This window comes from Nicotiana sylvestris, chromosome 3 (assembly GCF_000393655.2).
Source record: "Nicotiana sylvestris chromosome 3, ASM39365v2, whole genome shotgun sequence".
NCBI lineage: Eukaryota > Viridiplantae > Streptophyta > Magnoliopsida > Solanales > Solanaceae > Nicotiana > Nicotiana sylvestris.
In genome coordinates this window covers 164,318,726-164,339,547 of record NC_091059.1, presented here as the reverse complement: position 1 = coordinate 164,339,547, position 20,822 = coordinate 164,318,726, and the positions used below count along the sequence as shown (strand labels likewise).

General features: G+C 36.1%; 4 protein-coding genes across 7 annotated transcripts; 1 reads left to right on the top strand and 3 right to left on the bottom strand.

The window, feature by feature from the left end:
* Positions 1-1,152: 1,152 nt before the first annotated feature.
* On the bottom strand, positions 1,153-6,948 carry LOC104229105 (xyloglucan endotransglucosylase/hydrolase protein 9-like). The gene is made up of 5 exons (XM_009781682.2): positions 6,784-6,948; positions 2,385-2,486; positions 2,158-2,258; positions 1,867-2,060; positions 1,153-1,688 (listed from the first exon to the last, which is right to left on the bottom strand). Exons 1-5 carry the CDS (start codon positions 6,932-6,934, stop codon positions 1,286-1,288), a joined length of 951 nt encoding a protein of 316 aa, XP_009779984.1. The 5' UTR covers positions 6,935-6,948; the 3' UTR covers positions 1,153-1,285.
* On the bottom strand, positions 3,098-11,917 carry LOC104213389 (putative pentatricopeptide repeat-containing protein At2g01510). 4 transcript variants are annotated; one of them, XR_011406234.1, is made up of 4 exons: positions 11,776-11,917; positions 11,443-11,520; positions 8,394-11,344; positions 3,098-3,671 (listed from the first exon to the last, which is right to left on the bottom strand). XR_011406234.1 is itself a non-coding variant. In XM_009762885.2 (3 exons), exons 2-3 carry the CDS (start codon positions 11,514-11,516, stop codon positions 8,959-8,961), a joined length of 2,460 nt encoding a protein of 819 aa, XP_009761187.1. In that variant the 5' UTR covers positions 11,517-11,520; positions 11,776-11,917; the 3' UTR covers positions 7,077-8,958. The 4 variants fall into 4 exon arrangements, 1 of the variants encoding a protein (XP_009761187.1); XR_011406235.1 differs by lacking the exon at positions 3,098-3,671 and adding an exon at positions 7,077-7,273; XR_011406236.1 differs by lacking the exon at positions 3,098-3,671 and adding an exon at positions 7,077-7,231.
* Positions 11,918-14,740: 2,823 nt separating this feature from the next.
* Positions 14,741-15,392, top strand: LOC104213390 (uncharacterized). Its single transcript, XM_009762886.2, has one exon. It carries the CDS (start codon positions 14,845-14,847, stop codon positions 15,199-15,201), a length of 357 nt encoding a protein of 118 aa, XP_009761188.1. The 5' UTR covers positions 14,741-14,844; the 3' UTR covers positions 15,202-15,392.
* Positions 15,393-15,770: 378 nt separating this feature from the next.
* LOC104213391 (putative receptor-like protein kinase At3g47110) lies at positions 15,771-20,180 on the bottom strand. The gene is made up of 3 exons (XM_070170125.1): positions 20,163-20,180; positions 16,422-19,257; positions 15,771-16,303 (listed from the first exon to the last, which is right to left on the bottom strand). Exons 1-3 carry the CDS (start codon positions 20,178-20,180, stop codon positions 15,897-15,899), a joined length of 3,261 nt encoding a protein of 1,086 aa, XP_070026226.1. The 3' UTR covers positions 15,771-15,896.
* Between the last annotated feature and the right edge of the window lie 642 nt (positions 20,181-20,822).

The following is a 20,822-nucleotide window of genomic DNA, read 5'->3' as shown; positions in this document are numbered from 1 at the left end:
AAGTTTCAAAAAGCGTTTTAAATTAGTTTTTGAAGTTTTCTACTCACAGAGTTTCAACTTAGTTTTTGCTAGACCAAAAAGTATAATTTTTGGTTCAAATAATTCAATTTATGTATTAAGAGGTTAACCCTAATTAACAATAATATTTTTAGATGCGAGTTATGAGAGCGTGATTAATGTTGGACAAATCTAGTAGAAATATAATAATAATGTGTGACAATTATTTCAAGTAACGTGAGTAATAATAGAGCATTACATAGCAATAAACAATAATAAATGACATTTGAGTAAATAAAGAAATGATTCGCCCAATAAAGGAGAAGCTAGATATTATTCCTCCCGACAATAATGACATACAAATCCTTGAATGTTCGAATTATCCTCGGATCCGGCGGAAAGTATGAAATAATATGGACAAGAATCTTGGTAAAAAAATGTGTTGTTTGTATCTTAGTAAGAGAGATTCTTTTAATCAAAATGTGTTCTTACAAATGAAAGTCACATGCCGTACTCCATTGTCCTTCTTTTTATTCATATGAGATACATTCTTAACAAACCCTAATAGTACAAATACAAAGAATATCCAATAGGCTATTCTTTTCAATATTCTATTTCCGCAACTAGCTGTTACAGCTTTGCCAACGGTGCTCGACCTCGACCCTTGTTGACAGCTCGACCACGAATCCCGCTACTGCTTGGTCGACCTCGACTAATGATGACTTGAAGACTCTTCCTTTAGCGTTATCTTGTCTTAAATACTTTAGGACATATTTGACCTATCAGTTTTCAAGCAAAATGCATGTCAAAACACAATTTTAACTTAGAAAAATCATTTTTCATCTCATCTTTGAAAACTATTTTTTTCAAGTTTCGACTAGATCTATGTCCAAACGATACCTGAGTCCCAATTTATCCTCTTTCCAAAATTATGTACTAGTACTATGTATAAGTGGGGTTACTATTATTATTATTATTAATTTTTTTTTTTTGGTGAAAAGCAAACAAAAGTTATTTCTTCTAATTTGATTTGCTATTACCCATTTTCCACATACTTAATTGTAAAATAGAAAAATCCCATGTGGATACTAGTGGTTAGAATTGGATTCACACACACGACAGTATTGAATAACGACTTATTGACCATCGAACTGTTTAAATTATTAGATTGCATAACAAGCCAAAAAATAAAATAAGATCAGCAAATTGGACCAACAAATTTGGGAAACAAAAATTGTGCGAGACATAAACATATTTAGACATTGAACAACACGTTGCTTGCCGAACTCTAGTCCAAGCATTCTTTAGGCATTTGAGTGAATCTTGCAGTATCCTTACAATAATCATAGACCAAGTGCTTAGATTGAACCATTTTGAATTGGCGCTTTTTGCTCTTGTTCAGCTCCCTCATGGCTGGCTTATCCCACCAGCATTGTGCTAACTTGCCACATTTTGCGCCTGCAGCAACTGTGTCCTCACCAGACAAATCACAAGCATCAATCTCGAACGCTCGAAATGTTGCAACAAATGGAGAGTGGCTCCAGTTGGTCTTCACTCTCCCTCCTTGTGTAGCCCAGTCATCTGCATTCCACAACGATCCATAAACTCCCATGCCTTGATTTTTCGGGTATGCCACGCCTTTTTTCTCTGTGTTTTTGAACACTCTAATAGGAATGTCATCAACCGAAAAGCTGCAAGAATTCATATGACAAGTAAAATTCTTCATTATTAGATGTGAATTTAACTCGTTATATATGTTATCAACTCGTTATAAAAATTTACTTTAAATTGCCAAAGTTGCAAGCCTCTAAAATTATTTAAAGGAAAGATCAAACACATTTAGCGATGGTCGAAGTAAGAACTACATACATAATGGTATGATGATTCCAAAAGAAAGAGTAAGTGTGGAAATCCGCAGTTGGATCGAACCAAAGACTATGCCTCTGCTCTCTGTCTCCGGTGCCATTCGCGTACACATTTGTTTGTACTAGGTATGGTTCTCCTGAAACATTCCCTAGAAACTCAAAGTCCAGTTCGTCGTGATTAGCTCCCTCTGATGACATCTGCAACCACATATTAATTCCAATAATGTTGGTAATAGTTTAAAGAAACAATATAAGAGTACTCTTGATGAATATTTGTTTGGTTTTCGTTACGTACATAAAAAGCAATGACTGTTCCAGCTGAATCTCCATCAACTAGTTTGATCTGCGCGCTGGCTTTCCCAAACATATATTTGTTCTTCGACTGAAACCCGCAGCCTTTGCAAAATATCAACATAATAAATCAATGGTTATTTAATTATATTGCCTGGAAAAACAGAAAATATAATAAAAGACTAGGAAGAGAAAGTAAGTAGAAATGAAGTGAGACATATTGGTAACTACCAGAAGCATTGTCAAGGGTGAGCATAACTTGGTCTCCTACCACAGTAATATGGTCAGGTGACCAACTCGACTCGAAAACTTCGGTGAAGTTGACACCAACCCCTGTGTTTAGTAACATAGCTAGGATCAAAAAGACAATCATAGAGGATAACATTGCTGTCTGGAACTTGAAACCAATTAATTTTAGGGTCTAGAAGTAAAAGGTTCAAGTCTATATTGGTCTATTAGGAAAAACGCCAATCAAGAACTTGGAGGCACTTTAGTTTTATATATAAGTTAGTATTAACATATATTTATGGACTGGATTGTTTAAATTAGGATCATGGATTACAGCGAGCAAGAGAATGTTTTAGTGGCAGCCATGGCACTGTCGTCAGCATGCAGCTTTTTCTTCTCATGTTTTGTTTACTATATTCTTTTTTACCAGATGAACTGATTCGTTGCTGCACTCCACTAACTACCAGTTTTGATAACAGATTCTTTTGTTCAAACATTCCACAATGTAAACTTCAAGTGGCATATAAGGATGACTGTATTTATAAGAGGGAGGGAACAAGTGGGAAGTTTGTTATTAGGTGGTAGACTGGTAGTGTGAAGCAAAAAACAGTATATACTGCCGAAAGTTCGGCATGGCAACAACCCACCCACTAAAGCATTGGAAACGCACTATGATTTGATGATTGAATGAAGCAGGGAATAAACAAGAATAGATTATCCCATCTGCAATACAAAATTTTCCAAGAAGACGCCTTTATCCAGGTAATTTCCCAGAAGGCAAAATAGTGAACTGATAAGCTACACCAATCTTTTGAGACTATACATGAGCAATAGCCATGTATAGGCAACCTCATAACTGGTCAAATATCTGTATACTGATTAAAAGGTGTCCTACCTATAGACAAATTACAGGGTTAGAAGATGAAATCAACTTTGAACTCTCTATGCTATTGAAAATTCAGGCCAACTGTCAGTATCATCGTGATAAGTGAGTCTAAGTCAAAACAAAAATATGAAGTTCCCCGACGTTCGACCCCTCGTGCAATCTCTTCATATGGTTTCACCCAATCAATATACTTTGATGTTACACAGACTAGAATTTGACCCCTGGCCACTATTGACCATATGAAAAGAAAATGAGTTACGCTGCCAGGCAATTTGTATGAACCGGTCGAAGCTGAGATGAGCAGTAGACACCCATAGGCACCTCCACCACGTGGAAAGGATGCTAGTAGACATTGTTCAAGCCCCAAGATGATACAATATTGAAAGCATGCATCTGGCAAAGACCTAAACAAAATGAAAGGGTTAAAATTACGAGATAGAGAGTCTCATGGATGAACCAATCTGAGAAATACAGATGTTTGACATAGTGCGAACCTTTTATCCTTTCAAGGGAGGAAACATTGTGAGAAACAAGAGAGAAAAACATTAATGGCTGTGGAAAGAGTAAGATACTTGAATAATTTCATTTATATTTTTGAATGTCATATACATGGCTTTATATACTAGAAGAGGTTAGAAACAAAATCCCATAAAATCTGTGATTATACAAAATAAAATAAAACAAAGAATCAAAATTTGATATGGAAAGATCTTAGAGAATCAAAACTTAATATGGACAAATCTTAGAGGATCAAATCTTGATATGGAGAATATCTTTTTGGAAATCCTCTATCATTCAACACTCCCCCTCAAGCTGGTGAATGGATATCTTCCATTCCTAGCTTGCTTATCAGGTCTTGAAACACATTGTTTGGCAGTCCTTTTGTTAAAATATCGGCCAACTGATCTTTTGTAGATACAAATGGTGTACAGATGAGTCCACTATCTAATTTCTCCTTAATGAAGTGTCTATCTACCTCAATATGCTTGGTGCGATCATGCTGTACAGGATTATGAGCTATACTTATTGCTGATTTATTGTCACAATATAGTCTCATAGGTCCTTCCCATCTTATCTTCAAATCACCAAGGATTATCTTTAACCATAACAACTCACAAACTCCCATCGTCATAGATCTGAACTCGGATTCTGCACTTGATCTGGCCACCACATTCTGTTTTTTACTTCTCCAAGTCACAAGATTTCCTCCTAAAAAGGTACAGTATCTAGAAGTTGACCTTCAATCCACTAATGAACCAGCATAATCCGCATCAGTATAAGCCTCTAAAATCATGTCTCCTCCTCTTCTGAATAGTATTCCTTTTCCGGGGCTTCCTTTAAGATATTGTAGAATCCTGTTCGCCGCTTGGAGATGCATTTCTCTAGGGTCATGCATAAATTGGCTAACGACACTTACAGCAAAAGCAATGTCTGGCCTTGAATGGGACAAGTAGATCAATTTTCCTATAAGCCTTTGATACGAGCCTTTATCTACCACAGAATCTTCTGGAGAATTACACAACCCGTGATTATATTCAATTGGTGTGGCCACTGGTTTACACCCTAATTTTCCTGTTGCTTTCAACAAATCAAACACATATTTTTGTTGGGAAATAAAGATTCCTTGTTTAGAATGTGCTACTTCAATTCCCAAAAAATACTTTAATTTTCCAAAATCTTTGATATCAAATTCCTTGAGTAAACAATTCTTCAAATTGTGTATCTCCTCTGAATCATCACCTGTTACTATGATATCATTTGCATAGACTAGTAGAGCAGTTACCTTTCCTGTTTTTGAGTGCCTTATGAACAAGGTGTGGTCTCCTTGACTCTGCCGATAGCCTAGCTTGATCATAACCTTTGTAAATCTTCCAAACCATGCACGGGGTGATTGTTTTAGTCCATAGAGTGCCTTCTTCAGTCTACATACCATTCCCTTCTTGCTTTCAAAACCAGGTGGTACCTCGATATAGATCTCCTCATCTAAATCTCCATGTAGAAAAGCATTTTTAACATCAAATTGCTGTAGGTTCCAATTAAGAATCGCAGCCAATGACAATAAGATCCTCACTGTATTCATTTTTGCCACTGGGGCAAAAGTCTCCAAATAATCAATTCCATAGGTCTGTGTGTAACCCTTTGCTACCAAACGTGCTTTAAATCTTTCTATAGACCCATCGGACTTGTATTTCACGGTAAACACCGGTCTACACCCTACCGACTTTTTCCCTTTTGGTAATTCTACCATTTCCCAAGTTTTATTCTTCTGTAATGCTTCAATTTCCACCTTCATAGCTTCTTCCCACTCTTTGTTGCCTAATGCTTCAGACAAATTTTTTGGAACAGGAATTGTGTGGAGGTTACTGAGAAAAGCTTTATGGCTTGGGGATAGGTTTTGATATGTCAAGGAAAGGCACAAAGGGTGTTGTGTGTAGGTTCTTGTTCCTTTTCTAAGTGCAATAGGAAGGTCAAGATCATTTGGTTGGTTATAATCTTCATGATCAGTTTGGTTTGGTGTTTCTGATGGTTCAACAGGTTCAGGATAGGTATTAGGAGCAGGAACATGAGGAGATAATTGTGGTTGAGTAGTTTGATCAGTTAGCCTCTTTCTTCTGGAATAAACCTGCAATGGTGGATTACTTTCTTGAATTCCTTTATCTATATCAAGATTAGAAGACTCAATAGGTTCATTAGGATTTAGAGACTCAGATGAGTTAAGAGATGGTGACTCAGGCAAGGACATAGATAAGGATTTGTCATGGCTAGGAATAGACAAATCAAGTAGTGATAAGTCTAGAGATCATTTTCCATCCAATGACTCCCCCTGAATGTAGGAATTTTTAAAAAATGACTCACTTTCATCAAATGTGACATCAGCTGAAACAAAAAACTTCTTGGTTGATGGTTGGTAACACTTATATCCTTTTTGAGTAGGAGAATATCTAATGAAAACACACTTAAGAGTACGTGGATCTAATTTGCCTCTATTCTGAGAATGAATGTGAACATAGGCAACACTCCCAAAGATTCTAGGAATCAATTTCCTGTAGTTTTCGAAATTCGGGAAGAAACTCCTAAGAGTATCAAGTGGGCTCTTAAAATTCAGAATCCTTAATGATATTCTGTTACTAAGATATGCAGCAGTTAGGACAGCTTCCCCCTAATACTGATTTGGAACCTTTTGTGAAACAATAGTGATCTAGTAATGTCAAGTAACAAACCGTTTCTTCTCTCCGCTATCCCATTTTGTTGAGTATTGACACATGAAGATTCGTGAATAACTTTGGGACATGAAGAACATTCTTAAGTATCAAAGACTTTCTCAGTTGTATGTTTCCTTGGCCAGCTAAAGCAATAACTAAACCATCGGCTATAGTTATTTTTTTATAGCTAGGGCAAGGTGAATATGATATAAAGAGATGGGAGGAACAAGTCATATGATCAGTTGTCCGGAATCAACCACCCACATTGGAAAAAATTTGTCTCTAACATTAGCAACAAAAGTGGAAGAAATACCTGCAAAAGCCATTGAACAACTACCTGCCGAAGATGATATCTCCAGAGATTCCAGCAATGTCTTCAATTTCTCAATATCTTCTTTGTTGAATTCTGGGACTAATGGACTTTTTTTATCAACCTGAGGGCTGCTAGCAATGTGTGCCTGCATTCCATCAGAAGTATTTTTGGTTGGAGGTTTACCATTGAGTTTCCAACATCTCTCTCGTGTGCCGGTACTTTTTGCAGGAAGTGCAGTAAAGATTGTCCCTGTTGACAATCGGTTTGAATGAACTTGCGGGCTTGATGGTGCTCTTCAATTGTGAAACTCCAGATTCCTTTTTATTTGTCCCTTTTGGCATAAGAGTTGATCCTTTATTTATTTGAGTTTCAAGCATAACACTCCTCCGTCCTTCCTCTGTCCGCATAATGGCCATTGTCTCATTCAATGGTGGCAGATCTTCTTTCCCTAAAATTTGCACTCGTACAACATCAAACTATGCATTTAGCCCTGCAAGAAAATCATAAATCTTTTCTTTTTCAATAAATTTTTTCAAAATTACAGCATCGTCTGTGCAACGCATTTGAATGCATTGATAGTGATCCATCTCTTGCCATAACCCCGGTAAAAGGTTAGAATATTCAGTGACAGATCGAGCTCCCTGTTTTGTTGCAGATAATTTTGTTTTTATTTCATAGATCCTGGCAACATCATGAACTTTAGAGTTTGTCTCCTTCACTGCATCCCAAATTTCCTTAGCAGTATTCAGAAACATAACAGTATCACTAATTTCTGAAAGCATGGAGTTCCATAACCATGACATCACCACATCCCATGCATCAAACTTGGGGTCTTCTTTGGATGGTCATGTACCGAGGAGATGTCCTAATTTCCCTTTACCTTTTAGAAAGGTACGAACAAGCTGAGACCATTTTAGATAATTTTTCCCATTCAACCGATAAGAGGCTTGAATATTTTGTAAATCTCCAGTTGAAACTGTAGAGCTACGCTCTACAATGGCAGAAACATTTTCAGAGACTGGAGTATTCGCAATAGTACTTTCTTCGGACATGGTTTTCAAATGGTTTCAACCCTTGGGCGGAATAAAGAGGACAAATGTGATGAAAAGATGGATGAATGAAAAAAATCTGTCAGTAATAAGCCTAAGGTTCTGATACCATGTGGAAAGAGTAAGAAACTTGAATAATTTCATTCATATTTTTGAATGTCATATACATGGCTTTATATACAAGAAGAGGTTAGAAACAAAATCCCATAAAATCTGGAATTATACAAAATAAAATAAAACAAAGAATCAAAATTTTATATGGAAAGATCTTAGAGAATCAAAACTTGATATGGACAAATCTTAGAGGATCAAATCTTGATATGGAGAATATCTTCTTGGAAATCCTCTATCATTCAACACTGGCCAAAAATGTACACAAGTTGGATCTAATGGCAATCAACTCGACACCAATCTCATTACCATATGCATCTCTTAGATGTATGTATGCTGCTTAGACAACAAACTTGTTGTCTACTTCATAAAAACTGGAATAGATGCATATTATTCTTGTAAACTTTTGCCAAATGATAGAAATGAGGGAGTAAACAATCAGAGAGTTACCTGCATAAAGCATAGGTGTCTACTGACAACCTCTTATGATGTCTTTGATGAACACAAAGTGGTAGAAATATACCATTATGAACTCTTTACGAGCTCCATTCTCTTTTTAAGCATCAGGCTCCTCCAACCAGCTCCCTCTTGAAGATGAGAATGATATAGACTTGGTATATGTTTGCATTCCCAAGAAGAGAAACCAAAACCCCTCCATCTCCAGACAGCAAATCCTTCTTATTGTTGAAAGAATAATTCGTGTTTAAGGGAGAAAACCAGTGAGCTCTTGAAGAAAAGTAGAGTGTTCTTCAGGAAAAAGTAGAACTTGGTTCTCCATGCAGTTCATAGCAGAATCAAAATGCCAACTTAGAGAGATAATAATTGCAATAGTTCAACAACCACAAGGTTTGGATCCAAGAACTGCAATTGGGCTAAGCCCATCCTTTAAGGTAAATCCTAATTATCATCATCACCCCAAGGAATAAATTGAAGAAGTCCCCAAATTTTATGACCTCTGATTACAGAGGGAAAGCACAAACCAAATGAAATGATCTTAGAATCATCCATCCATATCTCACCAGTAATCCTCACATGAACATGATCCACCTCTAAAGTGATGGAACCTACTTGAATCTCGCACGGTGATCTCCCTTCCAACAATTTTGGAGATAACTTTAATTGCAGCATGACAATCTACGCAAGCTCGCAAGTTTTTCATAATGATAATGGGCGATCCTTCAGGAGTACTAATCAATGCAAAGGCAATGGCCAACCTCTCACTGTGATATTTGAGTGATTCTATTTTCATTTCTTCATCCACATTTTGAAGGGTACAACTTGTATCGGGCTTGTATCCTTCCTTGTCCATTAGCTCAATCAATGAGTCAATTTTTCTTCTGATCTGCTCAGTTTGTGGATGGGTTCTGTCATTTGCAGTGAATACATGAACTCTGTGGTCAATTTCAACCCAGCTATAGGCAGTGACCTTTTTAACTCCTCTTTCCCTCATAGCCTTCTTGACTTTTGCCGCATTTTCCCACTTGCCTGCTTCCGCATAGATGTTGGACATGTTGACATAAGCAGCAGCATCTCTAAGAGCATCCATCTTGAAAAGTTGGTCAGCAGCCTTTTTGGCAAGGTCTTGATTCTTATGAATTCTGCATGAGTTTAAAACTGATGACCACATTATCTCATCCGGCTCAAATGGCATTTCAGAAATCAGCTTCTCTGCCTCATTGAATCTTCCACTTCTACATAACACATCAATCATTGTTGCATAGTGTTCTTTCCTTGCGTCAAGATTATATACTTGCGTCATAGAATTGAAATTCCATAGTGCCTTTTCGACAAGCCCACGGTGCCTGCAGGCAGTTAGGACACTGAGAAAACTAACAGAATCAGGATAGATACCTGATTCAATCATATCCCTGAAGGAGCTAAATGTGGCCTCAGCATCGCCATTCTGAGCATATGCCGAAATCAGTGCATTCCAACATACTATATTCCTATCTGGCATCTCTTTGAAAACTTCAATTGCATCTTTCATGGACCCACATTTTGCATACATGTCTACAAGAACACTGCCAGAAAAAACACTAGACATCAATCCCAGTCTGATCACAGAAGAATGTAATTGCTTCCCAAGAGAGACTGAAGCCAAACTTGCCGAAGCTTTTAAAGTGCTAGCAAAAGTTGCCTGGTCACCATGAACATTTTCTCTATTCATATCCTTGAACATTTTGAGTGCCTCCTCATGAAGACCCTTTTGAACATATATTGAGATTAAGGCTGTCCATGGAACAGAGCTTCTGTATGACAGATTTGCAAATATTCTGTTAGCTTCATCAAATTTTTCACACTTTGCATACATGTCAACAAGGGAATTTCCTACTTGAACTACTGAATCAGCTGTTGTCACAACTGCTTGTGCATGGATTTGTCTTCCCATTGCTAAATTTAGTTCTGTCGCAGCTACGCTCAACATCGTAGGGAAAGGAAAATTCTTTCTGTCAAATGTTGTACGCTGTAGCCTTTTGAAGAGATCAAATGATTTCTCATACTGCCCACCCCATGCATAACCTGTGATAATTATGTTATACGAAACACCATCTAACTCAGGCAGCTGATCGAAGAGATTCTTTGCGAAATCTATATAGTCATGCTTCGAGTAGAAATCAAGCAATGCATTTGCAACAAATATGTCCCAAACATAGCTGGTCTTGATGGCAAGTCCATGAATTTGTTGGCCAAAAATAACATCATCTGATCCAGCACTCAGACCTAGCACTGCTGCTAAAGTAAAATCTGAAGGCTGAAAACCCATATTCCGCATTTGCATAAATAGCTTTAATGCTTCTTCATGAAAACCGTATTTTGTGTACCCTGTTATCATAACATTGAAGCTTACAGAATCTTTAGTTGACATTTCATTGAACAGTTGAGACGCTATATCAAGGCAGCAAGTTTTGCAGTATGAATCTACTAAACTGTTGCAAACAATAAGACTTGAACTAAATCCAAATCTAATGATATGGGAATGAATCTGAATTACTTCTTTTAAAGTTGTTGCATCATCAAAACCTGATAAGAGAGTTGCAAAGGTAATATGATCCGGGTTAATCCCCGACCTACACATCCCCGTGTATAGACTAAAAGCCTCTTTAGGCTGATTGTTCTGAGAGTAACCACCAATCATCGTAGTCCATGAAACTTCATTACGAGAGAGCATGCTATCAAATAACTCCCTCGCACGAGAAAGATTATGTGACTTCACATAACCCGAAACCATCATGTTCACCGAGCAAGTGTTTTTGCATGGCATTTCATCAAACAGTTGACGTGCCTTTGCAATTTGATTTGTTCTTACTAAATCCTTCAGTTGGAAGTTAAGGCGAGATATTTCTGGGTCAAAACCCGTTTTGATTCTGCGGACATCTACTGGAACATCAAAAATACGTTCACTGCATTCATAAGAGCGATTTAATTAAAAACATATTTTATTAACCAAATGTCATGAGAAGAAGAAATAGGAGTAGAAATAATAATAAAGAAAAAAAACCTGCAGCCATAGTAAAATCTCTTTGTGGACATCCTAATTGCATCCCAAGGATTTATAGCTCTTAAATTGCCCATTGTGCTGCAAGCATAACCAAAAAGATTAAATTTTTGGAAGTTCCATCAATTTGCGGTATATCGTTTGCATGAATTTGCCTGACCACACACGTCTTTTGCTAGAAATTTCTGCTCTTTTTCCTATTTTCTTCATTGGAACTATTTCTCATAAAACGGCAGCCAAACAAACACTGGCATCAGACTTATACTGATTGCTTTCAGCCAATTAAAAAACATTGAAAAACGGACGTAAACAGCATGAAGAAGGATTTAGAGGTACCTGGCTCAGGCAGAGAAACAAATGGCGCTTAAACGGTAAAAACTAAAGAGTAATTAGTCATCGTGAAAAGGGGAAATGGGGAGACAACTCAGTCAGCTTCCCGCCCAGGACAAGGAGGACAGAAACCCAAGTTGCTCGCAAAGGAAAAATATTTCTTTGACTGATATTAAAACTGCGATTTCATATTTCCTTTAAATAATATATCGGTAAAAATGTTACTATGTACTTTCTTTTATTTTTCACATTTAGATATTTTATTGTCCATTTCTTGTTCCTTTTTGTAATTCTTTGGACATTCTTTTCATTCATTTAGCTAGTGTTTGGACATAGATTTGATTGAAACTTGAAAAAAGAGTTTTTAAAATTGTATTCAAAAATAATTTTTGAAAGTTGTTGTATTTGGACGTGCATTTTATTTGAAGAAAAGTTGAAGTCTTGTGAGTGAAAGAAAAAACTTCATCCAAAAATTGTCCTAAATCAGTTTTTGAAAACTTGAAATTTTTCCCAAAATATGATCGTATTTCATTAACAAACGATGCTTTTAATTTTTTTTTAAAATAAAGTCAAAATCTATGGCCAAACGAAAGCTTAATTTCGAGGTTCATGTTTTGATAGCTTAAAAGCAAGCAAAATTATTCAAATAATAGGTATTTAGTCACTAGGTAGAAGTGTTTTAAGTTGGGGTGGGCATAGTTTGGGCAAACCCAAAATCCCAAATTGAAATCTAAATTTTTTGGATTTTTACATTACGGATTGAATTTTGGATTTAATTTTTTAAAATTTTGGATTTTGAATATCGGATTGAATATTGGATATTGGATTTGGTACTTCGAACTTTTGGATATCCGAAAATCCAAAATTTTCGTTGCGTTTTTATTAAGGAGTGTGAATGGAAAATGGAAGAGGCACCTCTTGGATTGCACCTCTTCATCTCACCCTTTCACTGTCTATAAATTTAGAGGCTTGGCCTCATTTTTCAGACATAGAAAATCTGAAAATTTCTCCCCTCTTTTCTACATTGTATTTTCTAAATAAACATTCAAGTGTGATTTGCTCCGTTTGTTGAGTTCACTGAAGTTCTGTGATTTGTGGTGCCGCTATCACAAAATAGTTATTCCGTTCTGTCCTAGGAGGAATTAATCCATAACCTTGGGCAACGGTGAGGGGATTAAATTCCTTAAGGACACACTGTGAATTCAGTGGGCTCGAAATTATATTACGATTTGTTTATTGAACTAACGTTTGTTTGCTTCTCTAATTTTCTGATTTGGAACACAGTACCAATAATTTTTATACTTTATATTTAGTCTATTAATCCGTATGCCAGTAGTAATAAGTTCAATATCCTATCCGTTGGATATTATCTCATATATTCAATAATAATTACTAAATTATTGTCATAATATTTTCTATTTGGATATAGTTTTACTATTGCTACTTCTTATCAGACGTATTAATATCTCTATTGCATTTCTTGATAATAATTTTATTATTTGAATACTTTATTTGGATGATTGCGGTGAGAATGAGAAACTTTTCAGGCAATTTAACACGAGTACTTTATTTGGATATTCATTTTTGCAAAAAAAAAAAAAAAGAAGAAGAAGAAACATCTCTACTAATAAGTTCAAAATCGAAAATCGAAATATTCAAACCGATTAATTCGAAATCGAACTTAAAAAATTCGATCCAATCCGAGCTTATTTGGATTGTCATTTTTTCAATCTGAAAAATAAAAATTCAAACTGAAATTTTAAATTCAAATTGAATTGGCCGAACACACACACCTAGTTTTAAGCCCCAATTGCTTTTCTTTTTTCTGCCCCTTTTTATGGTGTTGGTCTAGACTAAATTTGCGCACTAAATTAAGCATATGAAAAAAAATCATCTAATATTTTTTGAATTGTGTCTTCTTTCCCAACATATGTGGTTCAAAGGATTGCGAATTCTGTGATGCGGAAACATAGATGTTATTAGTTTTTGTCATTTGCACCATAATAGTATAATACCATTGTGTTAACTATTATCCTCTTAACCATAGCAAGAGTACAAAAGAAAGCAACACATATTTTGACATGATTGTACTCATGAGCAAATGAATAAATGTGAAGTTTCACTAAGATATGTAGGCTTGTCAATAATTTGATTCGACGGTTAGTTTAAGAAATTTATATTATATTAATTTTCTTTGTTACTCTATTGTATATAATTAAGATATATAATTTTCGAAACGATTTCAATCATTTCCGTTTCTTTTTTGTATCGACATGATACAACTAGTTTTAGGTCCTTTACTTTAAAGAAAAAAATTGTGATGAATCACATTGTTTTAGAAAATGAGAATACTAGCAAGAACATGTAAAATCTTTATATTGGTCAAGTAGAGATAACATTTCTTTTCTACATGTAGATGGAACTACAAAAAATTCAAACATTGATATGATTGTAACTCTCGTGGTCCGTTATCATTAAATCAGAAATAGCCTGATTTATAGTTGGTAATTGAAAAATAGTCACATATTTAAAAATAATTAAAATTTTGTCACTTTTTTATATAAAGATAAAATTTGAACAAAAATATTTTTAAAAATTCAAAAATTTTCCAGTACAATATGTTGGAGTTCAAATTTTATATATATGAGATTTCAATATATTGTGCTGGAATTTCATAATGTGCTGGAATTTTAACATAATATGTTGGAAGATTATACGCATGAGCTCCATTACTAGCATATTATGATAGAATTTTTCGTGTTTTAGCTGGAGTATTTTCGTTTAGATTTTATTTTCGCATAAAATATTTTTCAATAATTTTTGATTATCAATCCGGAAATTGGGTAGCCATGCTATTTCACGTTAAAATTAACATTTCTATATATTTCCTTCGGGTAAAAGAAACAAAATCCCACTCTTAAACTATCAACCCTTATTTTTTTTAAAAATCCCATTCAAATTCACAAAAAAAAAAAAAAAAAAAAAACCCTCTATTCACCCCTCTAGAAGAGTAGAACCCCCTTCAAGTTCAAGTTCGTAGCTGCAACAAACAGAGAAGAAAGCAAAGGAAGATCCATGTCGGACCCATACGAGAAAGTGAAAGGAGGTCGGTTAACCTTCAAGGGAGGCACAGTAGCCAGCCGCAGCAAAGCAATCGACAAGAAGAAGAAGAAAAAGAAGAACAAGTCCACCGACGACGTCGTTTCCGACGAGCCCTTGACCGGTGACGCTGCCGTTGCCGCTACTGAACAAGATGCCGACGCCGCTACTGATGATATTTATACGATTGACGCCGCTAAGCGTAGGAAATACGATGAGTTGTTTCCGGTCGAGGCTAAGAAATTCGGGTACGACCCGAATGCAAAAGTCAAGTCCGTTGAAGATGCCCTTGATGACCGGGTCAAGAAGAAAGCTGACCGTTACTGTAAATGAATCCCTTGCTTTTTAGGTATCGTCTATCAATCCTTGTAATTTCACTATTTCAGGTTCAAATGATCCTATGATGTTAGCTTACGTCGGGGCTTACTAATAAGTTGACATTAGAGTTTTGGCCCCAGCTTTATTCCCTGTAACAATGGAATCGTATTATGGAACATTTTGAGTATTGTTTTGTTTACTGATTAGCTAATTCTTCCTTTTAAAGAAGTATATTTTTGTTTTGACACAACATATGATCAGTCCTCCAATTTTGAATCTCTTGTTAAGGAGAATCACTAACTAAATAGAGATTTGATTTTTCACTATTTGTAGGAATATCAATAAGCAATACATTGATGGAATCAAGCATTCTGTAGATGTAGTTCTTCCTCAATTACTTAGAATGACTAATTTTATTAATTTCCCGAATAGGCTGTACCATATTTCATGGTTTATTAGCAGATACTTAATGCATCAATTCTTCCACCCTAATATAGAAGTCTAGAACTAACATGTAATTTCCCCTAAACTAAAGCCATTAGTGTCAAGGAATATGCTATGTACTACTTTAGTTCTTCTGCATACTGAAAATTCTACTGCAATTTGAAATCTGTTATAAATACAATGCTTTCACATTTTTCTTACCAAATTGACGGAATGTAAGACTAGCAATACATTTTAGATTAAAATCCAATGCTTTCACTTGTAGCCTATGGCCTCAATCGCCTCTTCACTTCTTCTACTCCTAGAAAATCTTCTCTGATTTGTGTCAACTTACTGTAAACTTGTCTCATGGTCAATCTGTCTCTTGGGGATTCAGCTGAACATGCAACTCCTATCTCAAGTATGCGAACCAAGCATTCCATCTGTTCTTTCTCTATACTGGCCCAATATTCTTCTCCGTTGGTTGGTTTCCCCATTATGTCACCATTTAGAGCTGTTTTGTCTAGAATCTCCATTTCGCTATCTGGTAATGCTGTTTCCACAAAGTGATGGAGACTAGAGCTTTCTTGGAACAAAGTGTCTGTGGGTCTTCTTCCAGTGAATATCTCCAATATTAGGATTCCAAAACTGTACATATCTCCTAAAATGGAGACCTTACCACCCATGCCGTATTCTGCAACAAGAAAATTGAGCTTATAAATTAACCACTATTATTAGAAGAAAACATAGAATATACGCTGTAATTTCATATTGTATGTCTTTCAATTTGTGTTTTCGCGGTTTTAGTTTACCTGGAGCTGCATAGCCAATGGTTCCCATAACTCCAAGTGAGCTAAACTGATGTAGATTGGGTTCTATACTGAATCCAGGAACGAGTCTAACCAAACCAAAATCTCCAAGATGAGCTGTGAGATCTTCATCAAGAAGAATGTTCTGTGGTTTTATATCACAGTGAATCATGGGTATTTGACACTGATGATGAAGATAATGCAGTGCAGAAGCCACATCTAATACAATATTTATTCTCTGAAGAATCGTCAAGCTGCTCCTTTGTGTCTCTGCTTTTGGATGCAGCCACTCTTCCAGGCTCCCGTTCTGCATGAACTCAAAAACCAAAGCTTTGAACTCGTTTCCCTTATAATCAGAACCAGAGCATGCTGTGATGACTTTAACAAGGTTCCGGTGCCTAATGTTTCTCAATGCTTGGCATTCTGCTATGAAGCTTTTAGAAGCACCTTGATGTTGGAGATTGAGTACCTTGACAGCAACGACCGCCCCATCAGAGGCCAAGGATCCCTTGTAAACAGTTCCGAAGCTGCCAGAGCCAATCAGATTTTCAGAAGAAAATCCACCAGTTGCATTGCGGAGCTCTTCATAAGAAATATTGGGATAGAAGTTTGCAGATTTAGATTTATCTTCTGGTTGATCTTTTCTCAAACTTCTTCTCAAACAAAGGAAAACTACTAACAAGGCCAGGATTGAAAATGAAGCAACAAAGACAATGGTCAAAATAAACTTGAGGGCAAGTGCATGCTTCTTCCGTGTCTTTTGAGTTTCTTGATAAACACAAGGTGGTAAATGCAGCTCTTGAATCCCACCACAAAGCTTGGAGTTCCCTATAAACATATCTGCACTCACATTTGAAAATATTCCGGTGACAGGAACCTCGCCTTCTAGATTGTTAAAAGATAAGTTAAAGGAGAGTAAGGAAGTTAGATTTGCAATGAATTGAGGGATTGGCCCTGATAGATTATTGAGGGAAAGATCTAAGAACTGGAGATCCTGTAAATCTTCTAAATCGGGAATGGTCCCTTCGAGGGAGTTTCCCTTCATATAGATATCCCCCAAGGCCAAGCACTTTCCCAGACTTTGTGGAATCATACCCGAAAAATTGTTGTAAGAAAAATCAAGATAAGTAAGTTGACTCCAGTTACCAATGTACACTGGCAAAGGACCCGTAAAAGAGTTATAATATGCATAAATTTTTGTGAGGGATGAGAGAGCAATAAGTTCCTGTGGTATAGTTCCTGTCAGATTGTTTTCAGCAATGTCCAATCTTAGCAGTTGGTTACAGTTTCCCAAGGTTGAAGGTATGTTACCCTCTAACCCGTTATATCCCAAAAAAAGATACACGAGTTTAGTGAGATTTCCTAGTGAAGAAGGGATGACCCCTTTCATCAAGAGATTGTTACCCAAGTTGAGACTTCCCAAGTTTGTAAGTCTTCCAATAGAATCTGGAATGTTACCTGTGAGATTGTTGTAACTCATGTCAAGTACATTCAAGTTTACCAGGTTTGAGATCTCTTTGGGTATGCTTCCATCAATTCTATTTCCGTAGAGAAGTAGACGTTGTAACTGACTAGAAAGGTTGGCTATTGAATGGGGTAATGTACCTCCATACTGGTTGTCTCCAAAATGGAGCGTCAGCAGATTGCTGCAATTGGTAAGAGAACTTACAAAGTTGAGGTCATCATGCTTACCATATCCAAGATGGTTACTCCCAACATTGAGCCACAGCAAATTTCTCAAGTTACCAAAACTCTTAGGTATATTTCCGGTGAAATTGTTTATAGGAAAATCAAGCTGTAGCAATTTTGAAGCGTTAGCCAAAGAGGATGGAATGGAACCAATAAATTGACATTCTGCCAAGTAAAGTTTTTGGAGATTAGGGAAGTAATGGCCTAAATCGGATCTGAGATTACCAGAAAAGTTGTTATGGGAAAGTGCTATTAATTCCAGGGACGACAAATTGTATAACGGAGGAGGGAACTCCCCAGATAAGCTATTTACTGACAATCCAAGCTGTCTCAACTTGGTCAATCGAGCTAAAGAAGCTGGTAATTCTCCCTCTAGATTGTTGAACGATAAATACAACTCTTGTAAAGATGTTAGGTTCCCAATAGAACCTGGAAAGACTCCTGTCAGATTGTTAGTTTTGAGATACAATTTCACTAACCTCGTTAATGATCCAACTTCGTCAGGAATCTGTCCCACAAGATTGTTGTGGTCGAGGGCAAGGCTCTTGAGGTTAACACAATGTGATAGATTAACTGGAATTTCCCCTCCTAGATAGTTAAAACTCAAATTCAGGTTTTGAAGCCTTGACAGCTTGCTGAGTTGTCGAGGAATTTGATCATGGAAGGAATTTTCCGCAAGGTCAAGAGAATTGAGCAAGGAAAGATTTCCGAGGTAAGCGGAGACTGGACCTGCCAAGCTTAGCCCTTTTAGATTCAAGCTAATGACTCTTTCCTGTCTAAGGCCACATCTTACTCCAGTCCATAGACAGAAATGAACAGAATCGTTCCAAGAGGCCAAAACTCCTGATGGATCTTCAGTTATTTGGGACTTGAACCCGAGTAAGGCAAGTTTGTCCGTTTCATTACCAAGTAATGTAGCGGCTGCAGCATATTGGGAGAAAAATAAGAATAGGAACACGTGAAGTACAGCATGGATAGCCAAAAAGGTGTGGAAATTAAAACTCGCGGGGAAAACATCCATTCTGGAAAATGTCAAGGAGCAAGAGATGATAGCTTTGGGAAATGTTGTTTTTGGTATTGGAGCACTGGTGCATTGTATACAAGACACAAAAAAGGTACCACGGCATATCAACAAAAATTTATTGTTTAACTATTTTTTTTTCCAAGATTGATTCTGACTTTGATGATTGATCAGCCTAATCTTTTCTTTAAAATATGCATTAAGAATTTTCCAGCTCTTGAACTGGAAATGAAAGTTGACTAACTATTTTCTTTTTATTATCAGTGCTGTCATAATCTTTTCTTTAAAATATGCATTAAGAGTATCTTTTTTCTTTAAAAACGAAATGTTGTTTTTAGTTTTGGTGCACGCAAGACAAGGGGAAGGTTGACTAACTATTTCTTTTTGTTAATCAAGGGTCGGGTTGACTAACTGTAATGCTTCATGTAAGTTAATTCCATCTTTTCTCTATAAGATAACTGATTCAGAATAAATTAAGGTGGAATTGCTATATTTCTCATTCTGAATAAAATACTCTTGCTTGGTCGTCTTTTCTCTTTTAAACTCAAGTGCTTTATAGGATGAAATGCAACCGATTTATAGCATATGTATTTGCATCAGTTTTAAGCTTCAAATTGTGACTTTAAGTCACTATTATAGCGCCTTTATACTCAATTGCAATGTCTGCATAAGCATATCGGTGAGTAAAACAATGACATCAAATTGTTTTACATAAGTTGGAACTGTGCTTCTGTGGTTCTTGGCCATAAGGAAATGCAGTAAGAGCGTACTACATAAATCCAGTTAATTTTGTTCTAACAACTTTGGAACAAGGTCAAAACAGCACATATGAAATACAAGATGCTCATAGACAAAGATATTCTTGAGAAGAAGATGGCTTTTCACAAATTATCATGGAAAAAACATGAGTTTAATTAGTCGATTTATTAGTAAACAAACAGAATATGTAATGCAAGGACGAAGTGGTACCCCTATTATAGATTTAATCCCGCCCTTGTTTGAAAGTGATGTAAGCGTGGTTATATTCTAATTACCTCTTGAAGATTAGGCATGTCATTCCTCAATTTACGCCGCAAATAGTGGCATTGAGTAGCCTCTTTCTTTTCCTGGAGTTATTGAGTTGACTTTCAAGAAATTCCAATAGACGTCAGGAGATTATATATACTCTGTTTCATTTTCTATTTTTCTGGTTTTCTAAGAGAGAAGACTATGGCTTAGAAAGGATCTAATAAAACTTGTCATCAAGATTACCCTTTTGGCATTACGTTAAACGAGTAATTATCGTCAAACAAAGGGCTACTAATTAAATTTTACCTTTTGCATGGTAAGTGGAAGTCTCAAACAAGCACATTTATAATGTTACCTTTACATATGAAAATTTAGGACTGTACTAAGCCATTATATGAAACTCAGTCAAATTCAACTTGGTTTTCTACACCCCTAAAACAACAGATTAAACATAAACTACTAAGTTAATTTGCAGAAAGATGAGCGACCGTGATGGTCCAAATTATTACTTTTAAGAGCATCATTATTTTCTTGCAAAAAACTCATACTTATTTTAGGCAAGCAATAGCTTGCTTGCTTTTTATTTATTTATTCATAAGAAACGGTTAGACAAGTTTCATGACATATACTATGATTTAGTTGTTCATCGGGTTCAAATCCTAGCGACATCAAAGATGTAAAGTTAC